The sequence below is a fragment of the Lygodium microphyllum genome, chromosome 4, assembly GCF_053477565.2.
Source record: "Lygodium microphyllum isolate KBCC chromosome 4, Lygodium_microphyllum_v1.1.10, whole genome shotgun sequence".
In the NCBI taxonomy this organism is placed as follows: Eukaryota; Viridiplantae; Streptophyta; class Polypodiopsida; order Schizaeales; family Lygodiaceae; genus Lygodium; species Lygodium microphyllum.
Window position 1 is genome coordinate 135,870,697 of NC_141138.1, and position 26,179 is coordinate 135,896,875.

At 44.6% G+C, this 26,179-nt stretch overlaps 1 protein-coding gene and 1 pseudogene across 2 annotated transcripts in view; both read left to right on the plus strand.

The window, feature by feature from the left end:
• Positions 1-26,179, plus strand: part of MENG (S-adenosyl-L-methionine-dependent methyltransferases superfamily protein) — a 94,830-nt gene that overhangs the window by 39,847 nt on the left and 28,804 nt on the right. For both annotated transcript variants that reach the window (XM_087676608.1, XM_087676609.1), the window contains exon 2: positions 12,924-12,988. In XM_087676608.1, coding sequence (XP_087532734.1) covers positions 12,924-12,988 — 65 coding nt within the window. The remainder of the gene's footprint in view (positions 1-12,923; positions 12,989-26,179) is intronic.
• On the plus strand, positions 1,500-4,321 carry LOC148037662 (uncharacterized; annotated as a pseudogene).

A 26,179-nucleotide genomic window follows, 5' to 3' on the forward strand; every position in this document is an offset into this window, starting at 1 on the left:
TTTCAGAATTATTCACCAATGGATGCCAAATGGATGAAAGAGGATGACTTGGCAGACCATCGTGAGTTGTTACAGCTTTACCTAGATGTCTTTCAGTTAGAGCCGACTTTAGTTCGGGCTCTGTCAGGTTCAGCAGAGCAAGGGTCCGGAGTATTGCCTGATGCTCAAGGGGGAGGTAGCACTTTCCCTCCTCTAGTTAAGGACAACTCTTGTATGTAGTGGATCTCGGATGTATTCAGTATGCATCCAAGATATTGCGCCGACAGTATGTTTGCCATGAGATTGCTACTTAGTGTACTAGTCACTGTGAGATGTATGCAGATGAGTATGAGTTTCACCTGGGCACTGGAACTATACTTTTGCATCGGCTTATGAAATTTAGCATTAATTTTTCTCAATCTTGAGATAAAAATTCTGATCAGTTTCAGCTCCGTTTTTTATCAGCTTGAGAATCATTTATGGTCACTTTTTGGATTAGTTATGCATTAGTTTTGCAGTGATTGCTAGTCAGTTTTTGCAATGAGTTTGTGATTAGTTTGGAGTCACATTTGCAGTAGCTTGTGATTAGTTCTCAGATCAGCAAGTGATCGGTTTATGATCAGATTATGCTCAGTTTTCAATGGTTTACATCTAGTTCCATGGACAACAGCATATGTTATGATGCCATTGATGTTTTAGCCATGGTTTATGCTTGGTTTTCGCTATACTATGGTTTGGTTTTGCCAGATGAGTTGAGCTCATGAGTAATAGACATGTTACATGATAATCTAGCAATGTTTGTGAGATTCTTTGTGAATCTTATGTTATGTTATGTTGGCGGGTAATTTTCAGCATATGTTGGGCATATGGAATGGTTGAACAACGGTGCGCAATGTTGTGTTAACTATGATGCCCTATGGAAATTCCAATGTAGTACTTTGCTTTTGGTGCATTTGGCAGTGTAATTGAGGACGATTGCAAGGATTTCAAGGGGAAGGGTTGCCATGAGGACATGTATTTTTGAAACCTCACTTAATATCAAGGTAGATTCAGTACGTACGTACGGATCGTTACCGTACGGTACATACTGATCGTACATTTTGTGTACGTATGGAACATAAAAAATTTGATCATTTTTTTAATGTAAAATTTGGGGCCCAAAACGTGATGTGTCTAACGATTTCTGCATGGCTTGGTTATTTGTGGATTTTCCTGGGCAAATTGAGACAAAAGCCCCAAACGTGTTCACTGTTTCAGTGTTTGTAGGTTACGTGAGCTACAGGAGGCGCCAGCGTGCACAGACTAGGTACATCTCGTTTCTCTCTGTTTCTCTCTCTGCGCTCTCTCTCTCTCTCTTTGTGGGCTCACAATCATGCATGCTGGAGCCTCTCTCTCTCTCTCTCTCTCTCTCTCTCTCTCTCTCGCACGCGCACGCGCATACTCACTTGCGTTGATTCTTGTGCATGCGCGCGCACATATTTACTGATGTTTTTCTCTCTTATCTTGCTCCAGGAGCCATCATGCCGAAACCAGTCAATCCCTATTGGAAGGAGTATACCAATATACTCCATATCGTCAACACTCTCGGGCAAGCTGGTTCAGGTAGTCGCAGGTGGTCATGCAAACTCTATAATTTCACATTGACCAGTACAATTACGCGTGTGGTGAAGCATTTGATAGACATCAATTGTACAAACAACTGTAGCGCGTGCAAGAAGGTGCCAAAAGCTATCCGAGAGAAGTTGATTGCTGAGAACTTCCCAGCAATGGGGTAGCAGCAAAAGGCCAAGGATCCCAGAAAACACAAGACGCCTTGCACGATGCTCTTATTGGGGAGTTTGGTGATCCTCCTACATAGGTAGAGGAGAGTTTTGTGTCTCAGCCCGTTGCCTCAGAGCAGCCATCTGCTAGTAGGAAGAGGGCTCATGTCATGCAGGAGGAGGAGGAGGAGGAGGAAGGTTCTAATGATGTGTATGTGCCTAGGCAAACCACCTTGCCTTCACGTGTGCATTCTCAGTCTTGGGTGAGAGAGCGTCAGAAGTTGGTTGAGATGGATATTGCTCGCACTCTCATTGAGTGCAATATCAGTTTCAATGTCTTAAGGACTGAGCAGTGGAAGAGGATGGTTAGGGCCATTGCCCAAGTGTGTGCTAGTGCTACAGATTCATGGTGTGGACTGGATTACAAAAAAATGCGCACCACTGCACTTGACGAGCAAAAGGCCTTAATAGATAAGGTATTGGTCCTAGTGAAAGCTGGTTGGCAGCAGTTTGGATGCACCATCATCTCTGATGGATGGAGTGATATACGTAGGCGGCACATCATAAATATACTTGTCTCCTCTTGTCTTAGTACTTACTTCTTGCGTGCTGTAGATGCAGGGAAGGCAGGAGAGAAGATCACAGGTGAGTTTATCTATGGGCATATTCGTACAGCCATCATGGAGATTGGTAAAGAGATTGTGGTCCAAGTTGTTACAGATAATGCATCCAACTGCAAGGCAATGGGAAAAATGGTGAAGGCGGAGTTCCCACACATTGTGTGGACTCCATGTGCAGCCCATTGTCTAGTCTTGCTTATGGAGGACATAGGCAAACTACCTTGGGTGCAGCCCACAGTTTCAGATGCTACTAGGATGACCACATTCTTTCGAAAGAAGCATTAGGCTTTAGCCATCTTTCGTAGCCACAGTAATCTAGATATGGTGCGGCCCTCCAAGACCAGATTTGCATACATGTTTTTGGTGTTGCAAAGGCTCTTCAAGCTTAGGGATCCACTTTTGCAGACAGTTGTGGACCCAAAGTGGAGGGACATGTCTCATGCACAAAAAGAGGCAACCAAAGCCATTCAAAGACGTATCCTAGATGAGTCTTTTTGGACAGAGGTGCAGGATTTGACAGTGGCTTTGCAGCCCATGTATGTGATGCTAGGAGTCATGGACATGGAGGGCTCCACATTGGATCGGTTTATCACCTCTTCATGCAGATGAAGAGCCATATCATAGCATGCCAAGCCTTGTCCCAGCAGCGGTAAGTACTGGATTTTGTTCTTGTACTTCTTTATGGCTACTTGCATATGCTATTTACTTATTATTAAATTTTAATGCATAGGCTATATAGTACAGCACATGCATTGGCCTTGCAATGTGTCTAAACTTTGATGTTGCTGATTTTTCCAGTCGAGATGATATCTTGACTCTTGTAGAGAGTCGATGGAAGTTTATGAGTTGTCCCATTCATGGGATGGCTGCTTTACTCTATCCTTTCTACAAGACCCCAAGCTTGTTCCATGAGCAACATCTCATGTAACTGAAAGACAAGTTCATCGCACGTATCTTTGACGAGGAGGAGCAGCTTCAAATAGATGCAGAGATGTGCAGCTTCATGAATAACTTGGGACCATCATTTTCACGGGCGGTGGCATTGCGTTCGGAGGCTACTAGTCTTCCTCTCACATGGTGGCAGAGTTATGGTCGGCAAGGTCTTCTACGTCTGACTTATTTGGCTCTATGTATCCTATCACAGGTAACTCGCTCTCTGTGCTCTCTCTCTCTCTCTCTCTCTCTCTCTCTCTCTTTCACTCTCTTAAGTGTAGCAATGGCAATTATTAAGCCAATGACACCTGCAAATGCAGGATTGCTCAGTGGGTGCTTGTGAGCGCAATTTGAGTGCTTATTCTTTGATTCATACAAAGATCCGGAATCGCCTTGCACTTCTCAATTGGAGAAGTTAGTGTATTGCAGGGCCAATATGAGGCTTGTGCGCGCCTACCATGCCTTGGGGACAGCCAAGCTGGTTCGAACTAGTAGCTATTTACATGTTTGAAATATTATATCTCTATATTAGTATTTAAAATTTACATTATTGTTCAATGTTAACAAATGTATGCTATGTTGCCATCTTGAACAGGCTGATCCCTCACGTATAAAGCTGGTGGCTGATCCGAATCATCCGATCACAGATGAGGACCAGCATATTAGGGACGAGCAGGAGGAGATTTTGCGTATGCTTCATAGAGAGATGGAGGAGGTGGATAGGCGTGTGACGAGGTCACGCGCACGTGCTTATAGCATTCCACTACATGAGCAAGCTGCAAATCCAGAGAGTGCTCGACGGAAAAGTATTCGCAGAGGGAAGCTACCCATTCGGACTCCTCGGTGACGTGCGAATGAGGCAGTTCGTCTCATTCACACTGAGGAGGAGGAGGATCTAGGTGATGCAGTCCAGGCTACAGGCCTGTGATGGTAGAGCCAGAGTTTGACGACGATGGCAATGTCGTGGCGGATGGAGACATGCTCTCTTTAGCCTCATCATCGTCCTCTTCTGATCATGAGTTTTGCTAGAGCCTAGGCAATGGACTATGGGCACTAGTGACTATAGTCAGATCTAAAAATTTTAAATTTTCATATATTTCAGTTGGGTGTTTTTATTTATGACATATGTATGCTCTATTAGGAGCCATCTTGACTTGACATTTGTCACCTTGGTGGATTATTCCTAACTTCCTTGTTAGCAATTGTACGTTGTTTGATGCAGTGTACTATGTTATGTTTTGGCTCTTTATCATGTAGACTTCCTCAATGTTAGTTTGATAGTCTACTTCCTCAATGTTAGTTTGATAGTCTCAAATTTCAGTTTTCACTATTCAGTGTTATGCACGTGTTAAATATTTAATGCTTAAAGGTTTCAATTGTGATGTGACATGGTCATAAGTACTAAGTAGGGAATGTATATATCTTTATGCTTAATGTACAGTGGGAAACACCCTAAAATATCATCTTGTTTATTATTTTTTTACAAAGGTACGTATTTTTACGTATATAAAAAATTTATCTTTACAGAACGACGTATAGTACGTATCTATACGTATGGAACCACCTTGCTTAATATGTGAATTAATTTTTAATCACATGATTAAGTAAATGATGCACATGTGAGGTGCAATTGGGATTAAAGTAAATTTACGAGCCAGGGACTTGGAGAAATCACGGGATGTCAAAGGTAAAAGTTGCTATAAGTTATGCTGCATAAGTACTTGGTGGTATCTGGTGCTAGTTGTTGGCCTAGGTCATCCATTTGGCCATAAGTGTCAGTTGGTGATAGTAGAGAAGTGGCGTTTAATGGTACCTAATACCAATCTAATGGTCAAAGATGACATAGAGACACTCGGGAATGGAAGTTGCCTAGCCAATTTAATTATTGGCCAGTCAAATTAGTTTTTAGGACTTTAAAATAATTATTAGATTAATTTTTAGTATTTAAAGATTGAAAATTAATATTTAATTATGAAAAATATTGGAAAAAGCGTTTGGGAAGGTTAACACTTGTCAAAAATGCCCATGCAAGACTGAAAAACGTCTTTAGAGGCTGAAGAGAAGCATTTCTATAAATTCAGCGTGCAAGGGAGAGGGAGGGGAGGTTGCTGGTGTGATTTGCAGCCATTGGAGGACCTTCTGAGGCAGCCAGGGGCAAAAGAAGACCAATCAATAGCAGGAGACAACATCTATAGGTTGTTGAGGCAGGGCAGCAACAGTAAATGACTGATTTTCTTTAGTTCTTTGCATCTATATGCTGTTGTGGTAGGGCAGCAGCTGCACTTGACTGATTTTCAGTCATTCTTCACAACAAAATTCTGAATTTTCTCTCTCTACAGCTTTCCCTCTCATCTCCCAGCCATTTCACAGCCTTGCTCTGATAATCTCAGTAATTGGACACTTGGAGATTGAGAAATTGCAAATTTTTTTGTTGCAAACCCTAATTTACAACAAAAATTAGGGTTTACCAGCAGCCTTGGGAAGTGTGCCAGAAATTGGAAGCTCCAAGACTTGGATTCAACAAGGCTGAAAGCGAATTTCAGCTGAATGCAGGTGGAGGACTAGCCAGCCATTGAATTTGGGGTATTTCCATCGTCTATGAAGTGGGTGAAGGCCAATTGAGTGCCTGAATCAAGGGGCAAAATAGATTGAAGACTTGCTGGTCACTTTGGACAACAAGGGGAGTTGAAATACCAATAGGGATTGGGATAATTTCATTGTAAGTCAACTTTTTCTTCAATAAAGCTAAAGAAATACCGAAAGGGGTGTCAATTTTGGGGCTAATCGGATGTGCATTGTCCAAGATTAGCAGGTAAATTTGTATTTTTAGATTTGCATTTATTGTTTGCTACTGTAATTAAGTTGTAATTAGGGATTTACCACCCTATCCGAGGAGGAAGGTTGGTTGCACCAGATACCACCTAGTACTTGTTAGGTGTAACTTATTATAACTTTTGCCTTTGGCACCAACTGATCTTGGGGTCTTGGGCCTCACACAATGAAATAATTAACTTGGATCTTACATGTGCACGTCACATTAGCACATTTGATTAACTTTTAAACAAATGCTAAGCAAAGCAATAAAATTTCACATCCTTGTGACAAGAGAAGCTTCTATGCTGGCTTGGAGTGTGAAGCCCAACAAAGGCAATTAATATAGGATTGCTCAACTATCCAAGTCTTTGCTTCGATCAAAATGATAGATCCTATAGGGTTTAGTTCCAAATTGGAACACAAGCAATGGATGTAGATTGTAAGAGTGTGCAACGGAAGAAGGAACATGAACATGGAGAGAGAAACAGACAACAGGAAGAAGAAAGGAAGAAATCTGCATTGACCGAATAATGAATGCTAAATACAAAGAGAGAGCTGATTAGTTCTTGCATGCAGCCCACAACATCAATGAGGGCACCAGATCAGGAGGATGATGATTGCAACGCCATGTATGGAGGAGACTCGAATGTCGGAGTGTGTATTTCCAATGGAAGACAGAAGAATGTCTCTGGCAAGTGGGAGAAGTGCCAAATATATAGGCACAAATCATAAAAATTGGTCGACTACACTTTGGGGTCTAAAATTTGGTTGACTAGCATTTAATGCTGGTCCAATTGCAATAAATGCAGGGAAAAATGCCAATTGTGCATAGAAAATCTTGACAATAGTGGACTATGTCTAGTAGGTGGAGATAGATTGGAAAATGTAGAAATTGCTCTAGGAATGCACATAGAAACCCGACTATTGAAGGAAACACATAGAAATGCATGCTCAAATAGAGTTGCCTTCTTTGTCAAAACACATGATAGACACGTTAGAGCTTCTAAAGTCTTCGTTTGGCTCAAACTAAGGCTCATAGGTAGGAGATGACAAGGCATGGTGATCATGACTGCTAACACCCTCTCAAATCCTGGATGTGGCAAAAGGCCAAAGAGGAAACGGATCTTGGGGTGGCAAGAAGAATGCCGATGTTGATGAAGTTCATTGATGTAGACTACTGATAAAGAAGCTCTTCACGATCCTGGGATGCCCCCTTTGAAACATTAGGGGCCACAAAACCCACAGCCGCATAACCAAGATTGTACCCCTCTGCAAGGGACGAGGGGTACGAGGGAACCATCGGAGGAGAGAGTGGGGGATGGGATGGAACCTATGGAATAGATGGTGCAGAAGGAATGGGTGTAGCAATAGACAATTGTTGTAGAGGACCTTGTATAAGAGAAGGGGAATGGGGCTTGTAGAGCTTGCTCTCTTGCCAACGTGCCACTAAAATAACTCAGGAAGAAGAATCCTCAATAAACAGGGCTTGCTTGGTAAAGACAACTTGGATACCAAGTCTAGTCAAGTCAAAAACTAAGAGGAGTGGAAAGACTAAGTCTAGAACATGTAGGACTTTCGAAAGGAAGCGTGAAGTAAGGTCTGACAATAATGGCAAAGTGCCAACACCACTAATAGGCACCGAAGAAATGTTGCCAATAGTTACTAAATCCTCAAATGGACATATATTCTTTAGCATATCTCCTTGTGGAGTTATATGACTCGAAGCACCACTATCAATGAGCCAAGGGCTCTCTGAAGACGAGTCAATCATTGAAGAGGCTTCTCCAATACATGGATATGAAGGAACATGGACTCATGGATAACAACTGGTGATGAGATAGAGCAAGGCTCAGATGATTTAGCTCCACCCTTTGCTCTTGGACGAAGATGAGAGTACTACTTCCAACATTTCTCCTTTGGATATGTCCCCTTCCCACAGTATGGGAATTTAGGCTTCTTTGAATCATAGTAAAAGCGTGAAGAACTCCCTTGACATGTAGCCTTTGGCTTCCCTTTCTTCTTCTTTCCCCCTCCTGAACTTGCAATAAAAGCTTTGGTGGAGTTGGATCCATTGGCTACCTCTTTGGCTCGCTCGTCATCCTCCAAAACAAGCGGGTGAGCTCCTCCCATAGAAGCTTCTCACGGGTCCTCGATATCAAACCGTGGAGATGGCAACTAAGTCAAAAGAGAGTCAAAAGAATCATGGCCATATCCTTTAAAGAGATCATCTTGTCAAGGGATCTACAACCTACGTTTATTGCACACACTCTCTCTAGACTACTGTCTGCTTCAGGTCCAGGCATACACACGTTGTGTTTACTGTTGTTCAGCATCCAGAGGCTGCCTTGCTGCGATTCAGGATCCGTTTAGAGTACGATACCCTCTCCAGCTCATTAACCTTGCCCTGATATTTGAGATACAAGAGTTCGAGATTCAATATTCATTCACTGCATAGTGTGTTTGCTGCATGAGCATTGTATATTCAGCAGTCATGTCACTTGATGTTCATTGTCTCTGAGTTACCCTAACCCTAACTGTGTTCTTTTATCAGTTTGTGCTTTGTCGTACGGTTTTTATTTGTGTTTCTGTGTTAGGGTATTTCTTTACATGTGCCAGCCTTGGCGCTGCTATAAATAGCAAAGAGGAGAGAAAATTGGCCGATTGCTGCTTGGGGTTGACCTAAAAACGGGTCCGACTGAAATTAATGCAGTCCGATTGCATTAAATGTAGTTGCAAATGCTAGTGTGATAGGTTTAGGAAAATCATAGTAGTTTGAGGTTGGTCAGCACGTGGCAAGGCAGCATAGGTTATTAAATGCTTGATAGACATTGGAGATGCACACTAAAATGTGCTCAGGGGGAAGAAATGCATACAAAATTGGACAAAACACATTTGTCAAACTTTGACAGAGCTCACAACTAGGAGATGATAGACTAAATAAGGCAGGCTAATAAAATCTTGATGCGTGTCACAAACGAGCTCCACGGAAAGCATGCCATGACCATGGATTCTTTGTCTTCGGCTAGACTAGCAAAGTGTCCCCGTATGTGAGATCAAACGAGGAGCAAAGACGCTCTGTGTCAAATAACCCATCATGAACTTGATGTTAGAAGTGATCATTTCACATGGTCAGGAGTGCCTTGATGTTAGAAGTGTTTATATCACATGTTTAGGAGTGCCCACAACTTCATTTATGGGCACTCTCTTTATTCTTTTTTTGGTAATTGGCCAACCTATTTTATGGTAGGACAACTCCTTTATTTTTGTCAATAAAAGGAGGGAGTGTGGCCACAATCCATAATCCATTCATGTACTTGCAAATTCTTGGTGTGGAGAGAGGGAGCTTGTGGAGTGTGTGAGCTGGTGCTCAACCATTGTGCTCTTATCCATCACATCTTGTGTATTGCCTCTTTCTTTGATCTCGTGTCTTTCATTATTCTATTGCATATTTTGCTCTTCTAACATGGCATCGGTTGTTTGACGTTTCTTGACTGTGAATTTTTTCATGAGATCTATTGTATTTCCATGGTTGAGTCCATGAGCTAAGTTTGTCTCACTTATACATTGATTGTTTGCATGACTATTTTTGATGAGGCTGGTCACTTTCTCTACACATATTCTCTATTGGGTTTCTTACTACTAGCATTGTGGATTAGCGCGTTGACATTGATGCCAAGTTGTTATCGTTATTCCGTTTGCTGATGGCTGTTATCCCAGATCATTGCTGATCAGGCGGTACATTTTGTAGTTTAGGTCTCATTGTGTGGTTGCATGTTGACGTGTGGTCTCATACCATTTTTTTTCTATTGACTCGCCAGCTCTGTGTTTGTGTTTGAATGTTGACTTCTTCTTGCATCTACATGTTGCCCTGGGCATACAAGTGTGTTTATGACATGTGGTGCCTACGTTTGATTGTTGTTTTCATATTGCGTTAACTGTGTTGTGTGGTTGACCTTGCTTGTTGCTGCTGCCTTGGTTTTTCTTGTGCCACCTTGACCTGTGAGACCGGTCTCTACGTTTAATTGATGTTTTAATCAGCTTGGCTTCAGTGTTGACATTTGGCCTTCTCATTCTGCTGTCTTGCCATGTGTATGTGTGATGTTTCATTCCTGCATTGACATGCATGCTGCATGCCTACCGACATGGTGCTGCTATTGTTCCTATATTTACAAAGTTGCTTGCCTTAGTGTTGATGCTTGTCTCAGTCAGTTGGTTTGTTGATGCTACCATCATGTTGTAGTCACTTGTTGTCGATATACTATTGGTGACCGTGTTCACACATCAAGCTTGTGTTGTTCTTACATTGTGTTGGCTATGTTCTTGGTTTGTACATTTGTTCATGTGGCACGGTTTCTTAAGCTTGGTTTATCTATTAAAGCGTTTGTTCATGTGCAAGTCATTCTTTGTGGCAGTTTAGTTGTGATTGTCTTTTGGTTTGAGATCTTTGCAACCGTTCACCCTCTGTTTGCTACTCTCCTCTGACGGGAGGTAATGTGTGAGTACTTTTCTTTCCCGTTTCTCTTCATTATGATCCTGTTTGTACACTTGTGATCTCGAGATTCACCATTCTAATATATATCATGGAGCTGTGGTTTAGTGTTGCCTTAACTAATGCTTTTTAGAAAGGGTGTTGGATTGCTCTAGCCTTTGGAGAAGTCTCTACTTCTATCATGATGCGGTGGAGTGATGATCATACACATGAAGGTGAAGAAAGTGAATGGTGTGGCATAGTGTCACATATGAAGCAAAGGAAGATATGAAAGACATGTTGCTGTTTTATGCGGTGGATATCATGGTTGTGCTTGGCAGTGCATGAGACCACATACATGTCTACATCATCTTTGTTCACTCAAGGCCTACTAATGGCTTGGGTGGATGGTTCTTCTCAGCTGTAGTGATGCTACATGCCCTCACATGCTTCTAGCCAGAAGAGGCAAGTGGGAGGGTGGAGAGAGGGCATGCTAATGCTCTTTCATTGTTGGCGCATTTGATGTGTGCCATTGATTTCACATCTTCTGGCAATCTAAACCTTGGACTAGTGTGTCCAACGCCAATTTCATGCTGGGACGAGTGACATGATGTGTTTGTGTGGTCTTGCATGAGGGGACCCGAAGGGCATGCATATGCTCTAGTAGAGGAATCTTGGTGTCATGCGAGCTATACATAGAGCTTGTGTGACTAGAGGAGGTGCATTGTCTCTTTCTTTGATCTTGTGTCTTTCATTATTTTGCTGCGTGTTTTGCTCTTTTAACACTTGAAAGGCATACCGGCTCTAAGATTTGGAATTGCCACACTTAGTTGATGTTGTGGAAACCCACGCTTATGGTCCACCACACCTCAATATGGATGTAGGCCCACCGCCACCACCCCCCTTTCACACTCCTCTTTGTTGGCACTAGAGAGTTGTGAGGGATGACATCACCACTTGGGCTAGAAAGCTAAAAAGGTTGGTGTGGCCTGTCGCTAGAGTTTGAGTTTGAGGAGGATGATGGCTTGGGGAGGAGTCCTTACCCTTCTTCTTCTTCTTCTCCTCTTGTGATGCCACTAGTTTCTTGCAATGCGCCCCTTCTTACCACAATGCTAGCACTTACTTTTCTTCCTCTTCTACTTGTCACCTCTCTATGAAGCAGCAAAAGCATCGTGCTGTAAAAGGGATAATTGGTTATTTCCAGTTTTGTCTGTTATCCCCACATTAGTGTCAACTCTTCTACCACTTCTTGCTACCTCTCTCATCATTGCCATCATTAGCACTCTCTCCAGTCTTCATCATCATAATCATCATCAGTCTCCTCTCTAGTTGCTGCCCTGCTGCCTCTCTGCCTCCAAGTGCTGGCATCTGCTGTTTTTGGGCTGATCTCGGCCTTTGCACATGTCAGCCATCATCTATCACTATTGCATTTTCCGATCAGCCTGCTGTTTGCCATCTTTGATGCCATCCAACTAGTGTGTTTTGGCATCCCCTACATGTTTTTCTGCTTGTCATCAACTCTGGTGGCTGCTCTGCTATGCTGGGTTGCTTGTTGTTCGATGTGCATTTTGCTGCTTTGTGGGCATCTTCTCAATTGTAGGCTGTAGCATCCCTCTCCACTACAAGAACTGCTGTATTTTGACTCTCCTCTTGCTTGTCTAGCTGCCTGATATCATCTTCTCCTCTTTCATTCAGCATCAAGCTCTAGTGGCTTGTTGCACTTGGGATATGTTCTCGAGGACAACACTCCCCCTCAACCCACTCCTATAATAGAGTGGCTTTTGAGCAGCACTCCACTCTGTGAGCATCTGCTCTATGGTGAGTATTGAGTATTTCATTCAGGATTGTTCATTCATCTTTCCTCTTCCTTTGTGGTTCTGAGTTCATTGTGTTAGTCGTATCCGTACACTGTGTTTTCTTTGCAAACCCCGATGTGTATCTAGATATAGTGGCCTCTAGGTTTTGCAACTTCCTTTCCCATAGCTTCTTGTAATTTATGAGTGAATAACATGATTGAGTATTGCAAAATGATGCATGGGAAATCTGTTTTGGACCTAGCATTACTTGAACGTCTATGTTGTGTAACATTTAACTGCCTGTTTTGTATTCCATCATTATCATATACTCCTTTCTAACCAGACAAGGATCCAAAAACATTTCCTTTTGTATGAAGAAAAACATGTTTTGTTATTATTATTATTATTTTGGATATTAAAGTTGCTGTTCTAAATTGATATTTTGCAAAGGTTACTTCTTCCTACATGAAGTTGAGCATGTGTTTTGTAATTCTTCACTTTACATTTATCTTCCTTGCTTGAGTTTTCATGTCTTGTGTTGCTTTTGTCACAGCTCAATGATTGGTTAAGCTTGGGGCAACATAGAATTTGGAAGAGAATGTCTGTTTCTTGGAGCAGGTGGATTACTTCTTTTCATATGCACAGTGTGTGTGGGAGGGAGGGAGGGAGATGGAGTGGGTATCTCTTCTAACATGGATTTTGAAGTATATGCTTACCCCTCACATGTTCAAAATGTTTTCCCTTTTTGTTAAAAAAGTCAATCAATTTTATTTAGCCTTTTAATTTGTAAGCTAGGGGATGATTTTTAAAACTCCAATGTAAGAGTGAGCTATGACTTACAAATGTGACATCTAGTGGAAGAGTGAGCTAGGAGTTATGAATGTGGCATACATTGTATTGTAGTTGTTGACTAAGCTAGCTAATCATAAAGTACTCTCTCTTATGTTTAGAGCTGTCTTTTGGTGACCTACCTGCCTTTCATAGGGGATGATGGAGGATGCAAAGACCACTACTTATGGTGGTCACTAGGATGATATGTATCAAACCATTAATACAAATGAGATTATATTGGGCGGAGCTAGTGATTGTCCCCATGGTTGTTAAGGCTCTCTTCTAGGTGGTTACAACGTGAAGAGCGAAAAGGGAAGAACTACTGAGCCCTTGTAGCTGATTTGCTTCAAAGCACCACAAGAGAGCAAATGATATCTCTATCACATTATGAGACTACCTTGTGATAGTGGAACGAGAAATCCCCTATTCTCAATCAACATCTCCATCAAACATATGCTACTAGAACCCTCTTTTTAGGAAGAGATAACATCAAGCATTGTTAAGGCACCCCTTGTCTTGGGAAAACGCACATCCATCTGTGCTTCCTCTTGTCCAATATTAAAGAAAAGAGAGCTCCTTCTAGGTTTGCAACTATAGGGAAACAATGCTCAACCTAGGAATTACATGTGAGGGAGCACAGTGGAAGAGGAAACACGAAAATGGAGAGGGAAGGGAGGAGACAGACTGCTATGAAAGAAGAGAATGGAAGAAGAAAATTTGCACTGAACTCCAAAAGAATACTGAATACAAAGAGGACTGATTAGTCCTTGCACGCAGCCCAAGGCATCAGTGAGGGTACCGGATCAGGGTGATGATGGAAGGCAGCACTAGAAGATGGAGGAGTATCCTGAATGTCAGAGTGTATTGAAGCCGGAAAAACAGAATGATAGCATCCATTAAACGGGCTGCTATATATAGTAGAAAAGCCAAAAAACTAGCTGATTTGATTAGGGAAAGTGCCAAAATGCTGGCCAACTTGCACAATAATAATATAATAATGTACGTGACCAGATAAAATGCTGACAATAATAATATAATAATGTACGTGACCAGATAAAATGCTGATCACAGCATATTGATCAAGATTGCCTCTAGCCTAGTGTGAACAGGCTCTCTAGACACCACTGAAAAAGAAACACAAAGGGCTGGACACTATCTTCTGTTAGTGTGAACACACCTAAATCAACCGAAAAAGATATGCATGGTAATGCATGCTCTAGAAAGAGCTGCCTCCTTTGTGAAAACACATAATAGATGGAGTCTTAGAGCTCTTAATGTCCCTGCTCAACTTAAATTGAGGCTTATAGGTAGGAGATGACTATGCATGCGTAACACATGATTGCTAACACCCCCTCTTAAATCTTGGATGTGGTTGAAGACCAAAGAAGATGGAATGGATCCTAGGGTAGCGGAAGAAGTGCTGGTGCTAATGAAGTTCGTCCATGAAGAAACTCATGATCCTAGGAATCCCCCTTTGAAAGAAAAGGGGCCAAAGAATGTAGAGTTGCATTGCTGATCTCGTTCCCCTATGAAAGGGATGGAAGGTGTGAGGGAACTACTAGAGGAGATGGTGGGGGATGGGATGGAACTTGTGGGAAAGATGGTGCACAATTGGAATAGGCGTGGCTATGGAAGACTACCATGAAGTACAATGAAAGGGGAATAGGAGCCTATATAGCCCTCTCTCTTGCCAACCTGTCACGCTAAAATGGCTCATGAAGAAGAATCCTCAATAAGGACGGCTTGCTTGGTGAAGACTACCATGGAGAACAATGAAAGGGGAATAGGAGCCTATATAGCCCTCTCTCTTGCCAATTTGTCGTGCTAAAATGGCTCATGAAGAAGAATCCTCAATAACTTATAAGGACGGCTTGCTTGGTGAAGACAACCTGGGTACCGAGCTTAGTAAGGCCACAAATTTAGAGGAGTAGGAAGCCCAAGTTTGAAATATGTAGGACCTCTGAAATAGAGGTTGATGGATGGTTAGGCAATAGTGACAAAGTGCCAACACCACTAATAGGCACCGAAAAAAGGTCACCAATAGTGACTATACCCTTTGATGGATGAAGATCGTGTAACAAATCTCTCTTCAAGGAGTCATATGACTAGAAGCACTACTGTCAATTAGCCAAGGCCTCTTTGAAGATGAGATAACCAACGAAAACGGCTCCTCCAGCTCATGGGTGTGAAGGAATAGACTCGTGTAACAGGTCTTGAAGAAGTAGAGGACTACTTAGATGATTTAGCTCCATCATTTGCTCCTAGATGATGGTGAGGGTATTTTTTCCGGCACTCCTCCTCGGGATGAGTGTCCTTCCCATAGTATGGACATTGAGGCTTCTCTAAATTTGTGTTAGAGCCTCATGAAGACTTTGAATGTTTAACTTGCTTCTTCTTCTTTTAGATGCCCTGCACACTTCGTAGAAGGCCTGAAAAAGGCAGAAAATCTGCTTTCTTTACAATAGATATGCTCCAAACAGCAAGCTGAGTGTGGTCTTCTCTTGTGTAGAACCTCAGACTCCTGGCTTTGGCTTTGATACCATGTGAAAGTGCGTAGCGGAAGAGGAAACACGAAGGTAGAGTGAGAAGGGAAGAGAAAGGCTGCAATGAATGAAGAGAATGGAAAAAAAAGTTGTGCATTGAACTCCAAAATAATGCTGAATACAAAGAGGACTGATCACATTGGATCAAGAAGACGATGGAAGGCAGCACGAGAAGACGGATGAGTGTCTTGAATGTTGGAGTGTGCTGAAACCTGAAAAACAGAATGATAGCAGCCATTAAACGGAGTGCTATATATGACAAAAAAGCCAAAAGAATGTCGGACTTAATCAGGGAGAGTGCCAAAATGCTGGGCAACCTGCATAAAATAATAATGTAATGGAGGGAGCCCAATAAAATACTGATTGCAGCATACTAGATAAATAATTGATGTCTTCATTTTATGCACAAGCTCACTGAGTAGAGTGTACTCACAAAATTTTACTCTCTAGTGTGATGGAGAATTGATGGAATTCATAGGTGTGATTTATGTTTCCATAAGAAAAGGCTTAAGTATCATGTTGTGAAGATGGATCGCAAGCACATGCTATAATTTTTCCAAGATGAGATGGAAAAGAAAGGCAACATGGATCAAATTGGGAGGGCAAACCCTAGACCACCAAGGGACACGTTAGAGTTCATAGCCTGTTTTTTAGGCAGCAGCACAGTCGGTCCAGCAGTCGGACCAGCTGCACAGTCGGACTGCCACGTGGCAGTCCGACTGCCTGCAGCCATTTTTATCAGGCTGCGCCCCATTTTTGAGCCCTGTTCTAGGTGGTTTTTCGCCTATTTATTGCCGACGTTTCCAGCAGTCTACACATTCTTCTCTGTCGCAGATTACAGACCGGTGCCGTGCAGATTTCTGTCTCTGTTCACAGATTTCAGACAGCAGACAGTGCAGACTGCAGCAGACTTCGAGGTGGACAGCAGGTCGCATCGTCGAGGTGGAGACACGCAGTCCAGCGCACTGCGCCCGTGTATATCTTTGTATTCAGCATTCTATATACAGCAGATCTTCATTTTACACTGTCTCTTTCTCTCCCTTTTTCTCTCTGCGTTCTCTCTCTCTCAGTCCTACGCTTCCGCACCGCTGCACTCTGACATGGTATCAGAGCAGTGTTTGAGGGCTGACTGAGCGCAGAATCAACCTGAAAAGGAGTTTCCATCGCGACACAAATTTGCGTTTTTTGCGTTTAAGGGCAGACAGGAGGGCTGCGCCTTGGAACAAGGCTGAAACGAGTGTGGGCGCACAGGAGAGGAGTACGGGTGGTGGATTTGCTGCTGTTTACTGCTGTTTGACGCGAAGGAAGTTTGAGTTTTCAACCTAAAAGTGCAGGTTTTGCTTTTTCATCGCCTCCGGCGGGTGAAGAAGCTTCAGGACGCGGAAGAGCCTTAGCAGGCTGAGTGTATCCAGTCAGAGGGGGCTGCTTCTGCGTTTGAGAAGGCATTGCAGGTGAAGATGTCTTCAGAGATGGACTTGGAGTTCCAGGCGATTATGGACCGGAAGGTGCCTGTCTTACCGGCTCTTCCTACAGATCAGAAGCTCGACGGCGACAACTACCGCATTTGGCGCGTTATGATGTTGGCCATTCTTGAGTCCTATGATTTGGCGGAGTTGGTACAGGAAGATATTGACCGGCCTTCGGTAAGAGATGAGTCCAAACTCTCTTCCGATGCTCGTGCGGAGTTGGCCAGGGCCCAGTCTCATTGGGACAAACTGAATGCCAGGATTCGATCCTTTCTCTTTCTATCATGCACTACAGCCGTGATCGCTCACATCGAGCACTTGAGGGTGGCTCGTGAGATATGGCTGGAGCTTGATCAAATGTACAATCGGATGACCCTGATGAAGAGGGTTTCTTTGGAGGTACAGATGCGGACCTTGTCCGTCAATAAGTCTTCTTCGCTAAGGGAACACATTAACAAGCTAAGGCAGCTACAGATGCAGGTTCAGAATGCGGGGAAGCCAATTTCCTCCGAAGACATGGCGATCACACTCTTGTCCCAGTTGCCGCCACGATTCGGTACATTTTACTCTGCCCTTATTGCTTCGGGGCGAGAGTCTGCTCTTCGGTGGGAAGAGTTGGTTCCTATGGTCTTGGACCAAGAGGAACAGTTAAAGGGACAGAATGCTTCCAAGACGGAGGCGTTGACAGGTCAAGCCTCTCAAAAGAAGGGGAAGGACCAAAAGAAGAAGAAGGGGGATAACAAGTCCAAGAAGGACAAGGAGAAGGACAAGGACAAAGACTCCACATGCCATATTTGTGGAAAGACTGGCCATTGGAAGAAGGATTGCCCTGACAAAGACTCGAAGGACACCAAGAAGAAGGAAACCAAGGATTCTGGAGTGGTGGCTGCACCCTCATCAGCTGCATTTCTACATTTAGTTGTCATTGAGGACGCTTCACCGAATGCTTCTGATGCTGCGATGGCGGCTCCCCAATCTCGAGAGTGGATTATTGATAGTGGTGCCTCACGGCACATGACTCCTTCATCAGATGGTGTTGCCCAGCTGCGACCTTCGCGTGGGCAGGTTCTCATTGGAGACAGCTCTTCAGTTTCTATTGCAGGTCGGGGTAAGATGCAGCTTATTCCGGATGGACGAGGTGGCACCCATACCTCAGAGGTTTTGCATGTACCAGGATTAGGGTACCATCTCCTTTCAGTTCATAAGATTTGCTCCCTTGGTCTTTTGGTGGAATTTGACAGTTCTACTGTGCGAGTCCTTGATCGTGAATCGAGGAAGGTTCTATCATCTGGATATGAGGAGAACGGCATTTATAAACTGAAGTCTTCCACTGCCCTCTCTTCTCTTCTTCTTACCTCACAGTCACAGTCTGAATTATGGCATGCTCGGTTTGGTCACCTGAACTATGACTATCTTCGGAAGGCGTCACGTGGACAGCTTGTTCGAGGGTTGCCGGATATAGTGGTGAGCCAGCATCCATGTGTCTCCTGCATACGGGGGAAGCAACATCGGGATGCCATTCCCCACACAGCTTCGTGGCGGTCTACTTCACCGATGGAGCTAGTATCTACGGATCTATGTGGCCCTATGAGGAACGAGTCCCTGTGTGGGAGCTCGTACTTCATGCTGATCGTGGATGACTATAGCAGGATGACATGGGCCTATTTTTTGACACTAAAGTCAGAAGCTTTCTCGCACTTCAAGGATTGGCTTCTCTTTGAGGAGAACCGATCAGGCCGGAAGTTGAAGACCTTGCGATCCGACAAGGGAGGTGAATTTGTGTCTAATGAATTTGCTCGGTTTTGTGCAGATAGAGGAATTCACCAGGAGTTTGCCAATACCAATACTCCTCAAGAAAATGGTATTCTAGAACGGAAGAACCGCAGTGTGATCGAGATGGCGCGCACCATGATGGAGCACCGACAGACCCCTCAGGTTCTGTGGGCCGAGGCTGTGGCTACTGCAGTCCACATCCTTAATCGATCCCCTACTTCGGCCGTGGAAGGGATGACTCCATTTGAGGCTTATTTTGGGACGAAGCCAGATGTTTCTTACTTTTGGGTCTTTGGGTGTGATGCCTATGTTCACATTCCCAAGGCTCACCGTGACAAATTTGAAGCGGCTTCCCGAAAACAGGTATTTGTTGGCTATAGCTCTCAGTCCCAAGGCTACCGATTGTATGATCCCGTCAAGCGGGATGTATATACTAGCCGTGATGTGCGGTTTGTGGAGGTTCCGGCTTCTTCAACGGGTGAGGAGCATCCCGTTCTTGGAGATTCAGGGGAGAGTTTGGCTCCTTCTACAGTTCCATTGGAGCCTGTGCCATTTGATTATGATTCTGTTTCTGACATAGAGTCTCCTGTTCCACCAGATCCTTCTGAGGAGTTACCACCGGTGGACATTCCAGAGTCTTCTACTGATGGAGAACAACGAGGGGAGGTTCGGCCTCCTCCTCGCTGGGCCCGTGACACACTCCGTGATTCAGGGATCGAGGGGGTTCCTGAGGAGTGGGGACCGCAGGATGGTCCGCGGCGGTCACGGAGGCACCAGGCGCATTCTTCGGAGCTTGTTTGCTCCAATTATTGTTTGATGTCCCGCGTTATGCAGGATCGAGAGCCCACCTCCGTGAAGGAGGCTTTACAGTCCGCCCCATGGAAGAAAGCTATGGAAGCTGAGTTGGAGGCTATTGAGAGGAATGGCAGTTGGTCACTTGTGCCACGCCCCCCGAAGAAGAAGGTGATTGGAGTCAAGTGGGTCTTCAAGACCAAATATCTCAGTGATGGTACTTTGGATAAGCACAAGGCTCGCCTTGTTGCTAAGGGTTTTGCCCAGCGCCCAGGGATTGACTGTCATGACACCTTTGCCCCCACAGCTCGTATGGCAACCATTAGAGCTGTTCTTGCTTTGGCTGGCCATAGGAGATGGCCTGTTTATCAGCTGGATGTGAAGTCGGCCTTCCTGAATGGTGATTTGAAGGAGGAGATCTACGTTGAGCAGCCTCCTGGCTTTGGTTCTTCAGATGGGAAAGTCTACAGGTTGAAGAAGGCCCTGTATGGTCTCAAGTAGGCCCCGCGAGCTTGGAACGAGAAGATTGATTCGTTCCTCCAGACTCAGTTGGGATATCGGCGGTCCAAGGCCGATCCGCAGCTGTATGTTCACACTTCCGAGGATGGTTGTGTGCTGTTTGTATTATATGTTGATGATTTGATTGTCACAGGTGATGATGCACAGCAGGTCCAGGAGACAAAGTCAGCTTTACATCGGACGTTCGAGATGACGGATTTGGGGCTACTCCATTTCTTTTTAGGATATGAGATTTATCAGTCTCAGGGGGGGATTTTTCTCTCCCAACAGAGATATGTACAGGAGCTCTTGGTGTCCTTTGAGATGGAAGATTGTAGGGTCCTCTCTACTATGGATCCGAACTGGAAGGCCACTTCCCACTCAGCTTCTCCTTTGGCGGATGCTTCCCGCTATCGACAGTTGATAGGGTCCTTGATTTGGCTTCTCAACACGAGGGTTGATCTATGTTTTGCTGTTGGGCTCTTGGCAGGGTTCATGAGTGAACCTAAGATGGTGCATTGGCAGGCTGCTCAAAGGATACTTCGGTATCTGAGGGGGACGTCTGATTTGGGGATTCATTACCCCGCAGGGACAGATGGGTCAGATCTCGTACTTGCAGGTTGGAGCGACTCGGATTGGGCCGGTGACGTGGACCACAGGCGGTCTACAACAGGTTACTGCTTTACTTTGGGTGGCGGTGTTATTTCATGGAGTAGCAAGAAGCAGCCCACGGTAGCCCTTTCGTCTACTGAGGCGGAGTATCGGGCCGCATCATCCACCACATGCGAGGTAGTGTGGCTTCGGAGATTGTTGGAGGAGCTTGGGTGTCCCCAGACTCGTCCTTCATTGCTGCGATGTGACAATGAGAGTTGCATTGCCTTGGCAAGAAATCCTGTTTTTCATGCCCGGACGAAGCACATTGAGATCCAGTACCACTTCATCCGAGAAAAGCTTCTGGATGAGACCATCACTGTGGAGTATTGCAAGACGGAGGACAATCTTGCGGATTTGTTTACGAAGGCGCTTCCTCAGGCTCTACTTCGGCAACATTCCAGATCCCTCAGGCTTCTGCCCTGTCCAGGCTCTGAGAGGGGGTGTTAGAGTTCATAGCCTGTTTTTTAGGCAGCAGCACAGTCGGTCCAGCAGTCGGACCAGCTGCACAGTCGGACTGTGCAGTCGGACTGCCACGTGGCAGTCCGACTGCCTGCAGCCATTTTTATCAGGCTGCGCCCCATTTTTGAGCCCTGTTCTAGGTGGTTTTTCGCCTATTTATTGCCGACGTTTCCAGCAGTCTACACATTCTTCTCTGTCGCAGATTACAGACCGGTGCCGTGCAGATTTCTGTCTCTGTTCACAGATTTCAGACAGTAGACAGTGCAGACTGCAGCAGACTTCGAGGTGGACAGCAGGTCGCATCGTCGAGGTGGAGACACGCAGTCCAGCGCACTGCGCCCGTGTATATCTTTGTATTCAGCATTCTATATACAGCAGATCTTCATTTTACACTGTCTCTTTCTCTCCCTTTTTCTCTCTGCGTTCTCTCTCTCTCAGTCCTACGCTTCCGCACCGCTGCACTCTGACAGTTGGGAGGGCAAACCTTGTTGAGATACCAAAGTCATTACGTGCATTGTATAACATTAATTCCTATTTTGATTTCCATTCACAGCCCCAAGAAGACTGTATTTGTATTCCTTACTAGTGTGTGGGCACCATCCGAGACAACTCTAAGCACCACCCTGTGTAGTTCAGTGACTCATGTGCCTATAAATAGGGCACGGGCATTCATCCATCTATACACTTCATTGTCCATCTCATTCATTCTTCATCAATTCCTTCACGTAGCACACTCCATAGCTTCCCACACCCTAAGATAGAGGACATCTCATTTCATGGAGTTCTTTTGCCCTTCTTTTGGAGGCTGTCCAGCCAGCCACAACCATTCTTGGAGGAGCATGTGTTGCAGGCAACACCAGGTTCTGTTGCATTTTGTTGTGCAGACTTTTGCCCTCTTGCTGCTTATCATCGACACTACTCCTATGTTCTCTCCCCTCTAGCAGTCGCCTACAGCAGCTGACTTACATTTTGCAGTTTTTGTCAGAGTGAAGCAATGCAGAAGTGAAAGACCAAGACAAAGGGTGAACAGAGAGAGAGAGAGAGAGAGAGAGAGAGAGGCAGTGAAACACAAAAAATCTGCAGTGAAGAATGCTGTACAGGAATGCAGAAATATACATGGGTGCAGAGAGAATACGTGCGTATGTCTCCACCTCGAAGATCTTAGTCTCCGTTAGCCCTGAGAGCAGTCTCTATAGTCTGCAGTGTGAAATCTGTGAAAAACAACTGATAAGGACTGTTGAAACCAGGGTCTATAAATAGGTTGGGAAAAACACGAAAAATAATGCAGATCGGCTCATTTAATGCAGCCAACTGCTGTCTGACTGCCTGTGCCACGACAGCTGCCACGTGGCATGCCTCTTGCAGTTGTTGCTTGCTAACCAGCTGTTGTACCTATTGCTCCTATCCAGGGAATGATTAGCTAACTGACTTAACCCTCTCTCAGATCCTGGACATGGCAGAAGGCTAATGGATCTAGAGTGTTGTCGAAGTAAAGCTTGGGAAAGTGCCTTAGTAAACAAATTTGCAAGATTGTCCTTTGTCTTGCAATAGACTAGGGAAATGGTCTCATCTAGAATCTTCTCCCAAATGAAATGGTACTGGATCTCAATATGCTTCGTTCGAGCATGAAACATAGGATTCCTAGCCAAGGCAATGCAACTCTCATTGTCGCATTGTAGAACAATAGTACCTATCTGTGGGTAACCAAGCTCGTCCAAGAGCCTACGAAGCCACATTGTCTCATAGGTAGTAGAAGGCGCTGCTCGATACTTCGCCTCAGTCGAAAAGAAAGGGCAACTATGGGTTGCTTCTTGCACCTCCATGAAACAGCACCAACACCCAAGGTAAAGCATTAACCAGTAGCGGACCTTTGATGATCCACATCACCAGCCCAATTGGAATCACTCCAACCTGTAAGGACCAAGGCTGAAGCACTTGTACCAGTAGGATAATAGATCCCAAGATCAGGAGTACGCTATAGGAACCGCAAAATCCTTTGAGCAGCTTGCCAACGCACCATCTTGGGTTTACTCATGAACTTGGCCAGCACACCTATAGCATAACATAAGTCAACATGGGTATTAAGAAGCCAACCAACTGCCTATAACGAGTAGCATCTGCCAAAGGAGGATCGGAATGAGCTATAGCCTTCCAATTCGGGTCCATAGGAGTCCTAAGAGACTTGCATCCCTCCATCTCATATGTGGCCAAGAGCTCCTATACACACCATTGCTGGGAAAGAAAGATCCCCCTCGGAGTTTGATAGATCTCGTGACCTAGAAAGAAGTGAAGAAGTCCCATATCCATCATCTCAAACTTCTCATGAAGTGTTGCCTTCGTCTGCTCGACCATCTGAGTAGGGTCACCTGCCATAATCAAGTTATCCACATAAAGGACACACAACACACGACCTCCATCTAAGGTGTGTATATACAATTGAGGGTCGGCTTTGGAACGCTGATACCCTAATTTCTCTTGGAGAAATGAGTCAATCTTCTCATTCCAAGCACAGGGAGCTTGCTTAAGGCCATAAAGAGCCGCAACCTGTACACCTTAACATCGGAAGAACAGAAGCCGAGAGGCTGCTCCAACATAGATCTCCTCCTTCAACTCCCAATTCAAGAAGGCAAACTTCACATCCAATTGATAGACCAGCCATCTCCTATGGCTAGCCAAGGCAAGAACTACGCGAATAGTGGCCATCCGAGTTGTAGGAGCAAAAGTATCGTGGAAATCAATGCATGGGTGCTAACCTTTGGCAACAAGGCGGACCTTGTGCTTGTCCAATGTGCCATCACTGTGGTACTTGGTATTGAAGACCCATTTGACTCCAGAGGAATAGTCACTGGGGCCCAGCTATCATCAGGATCTCCAAGAACAGGGTGTTCCTCACTCCCCTCTAAGGCTGGAACTTCCACGAACCGAATATCACGGCTCGTGTAGGCATTCTACTTAACAGGATGATACAATCAGTAGCCTTAAGACTGCAAGCTATAGCCCAGAAACACCTGTCTTTTGGAAGCCGCTTCAAACTTGTTACGCTGTGTCTTTAGGATGTGAACTTAGGCATCACACCCAAAAACCCTGAAATAAGAAACATCTAGCTTAGACCCAAAGTATGCCTCATATGGAGTCACACCAACAACAACATAAGTAGGGGAACGATTGAGGATGTAAACTGCGGTAGCCATAGCCTCAACCCATAGATACTAAGGTGTTTGACGATGCTCCATCATGGTACCGGCCATCTCGATCACATTGCGATTCTTGTGCTCCAAGATGCCATTCTCTTGAGGGATGTTTGTATTGGCAAACTTCTAGTGAATACCACAACTTGCACAAAAACGAGAAAACTCATTAGAATTAAATTCTCCCCCCTTATCCGTCGTAAGGTCTTTAGCTTTCGGCCTGATCAGCTCTTCTCAAAGAGCAACCAATCCTTAAAGTTGGAGAAAGCCTCTGACTTGAGCTTCAAGAAATAAGCCATGTCATCTAGTTGTAATCATCCACAATTAGCATGAAATACAAGCTCTCTCGAAGGGACTCCGTTATCATTAGTCCACAAAGATTAGTAGAAACAAGCTCCAAGGGTGCTAAAGACGGCCTCAAAGTCTTATTGGGAACAACATCACGAGTTTGCTTCCCATGGATGTAGGATACACAAGGCTGCTGGTTTACCACAATATCCGCAAACCCCGAACAAGCTGTCCTTTGGATGCCTTCCGAAGGTAGTCATAATCCTCAACCACCGCCAAATGGAAGAAAGTAGCTGATGAGGGAGCAGCCACCGCTCCAAAATCCTTTGAAGATTTCTTCTTCTTCTCCTTGTCGGGGCAATCCTTTTTCCAGTGATCTGTTTTGCCACAAATGTGACAAGTACCGATGGAAGAGCCAGTAAGACGGGCACCTTCCGGTCCGTGATCGCTTGAAACTCGGTCTCGGCCTTAGAAGACATCTTCACCTACAATGCCTGCACAAAACACCAAAAAGCAATCCCCTCTGACTGTGGAGATACAGCTTGCTAGAGCTCTTGATTGCTCGTCCCGCTCCTTCTTCACTGCCGGAGGCGATGAAAAGGTAAAATCTGCACTTGAAGGCCTAAAGCGTAGCCTTCTTCCTTCTCTAATAGCAAAAAAATAGCAGCAACTTCGGCAAATCTTCTCCTTTCTCACATGCCCACACTCGCCTCAGCCTTGTTTTGATGGGCAGCCCTCCTGCTCGCACTTGAATGCTGAAAATGCAGCCTTGTGTTGCGCTGAAATCTCCTCTTTAGATGGGTCCATATGCAGTCCTTCAATGCTTTGATACCATGTCAGAGTGAAGCAATGCGGAAGCGAATGACCAAGACAAAGGGTGAACAGAGAGAGAAGAGAGAGAGAGAGAGTCAGTGAAACACAAAAAATCTGTAGTGAAGAATGCTGTATAGGAATGCAAAAATAACAATTGATAAGGCTGCTGAAACTAGGGCCTATAAATAGGATGGGAAAAACATGAAAAATAATACAGGCCGGCTGCATTAAATGAAGCTGCTGGGTCTTCGTCAGCCCTGAGAGCAGTCTCTATAGTTGCAGCCTGAAATGTGTGAAAAACAACTGATAAGGACTGCTGAAACCAGGGCCTATAAATAGGCTAGGAAAAACATGAAAAATAATGCAGGTCTGTAGCCGTCGACTGTTGCAGACTGCTGTCCGACTGCCTGCGCCACGTCAGCTGCCACGTGGTTCACCAATGTCGGAGGGGTTTTTGTTGAAAGATCGAATCCACGGAGGATCATAAATAGAAGGAAGTAGAGA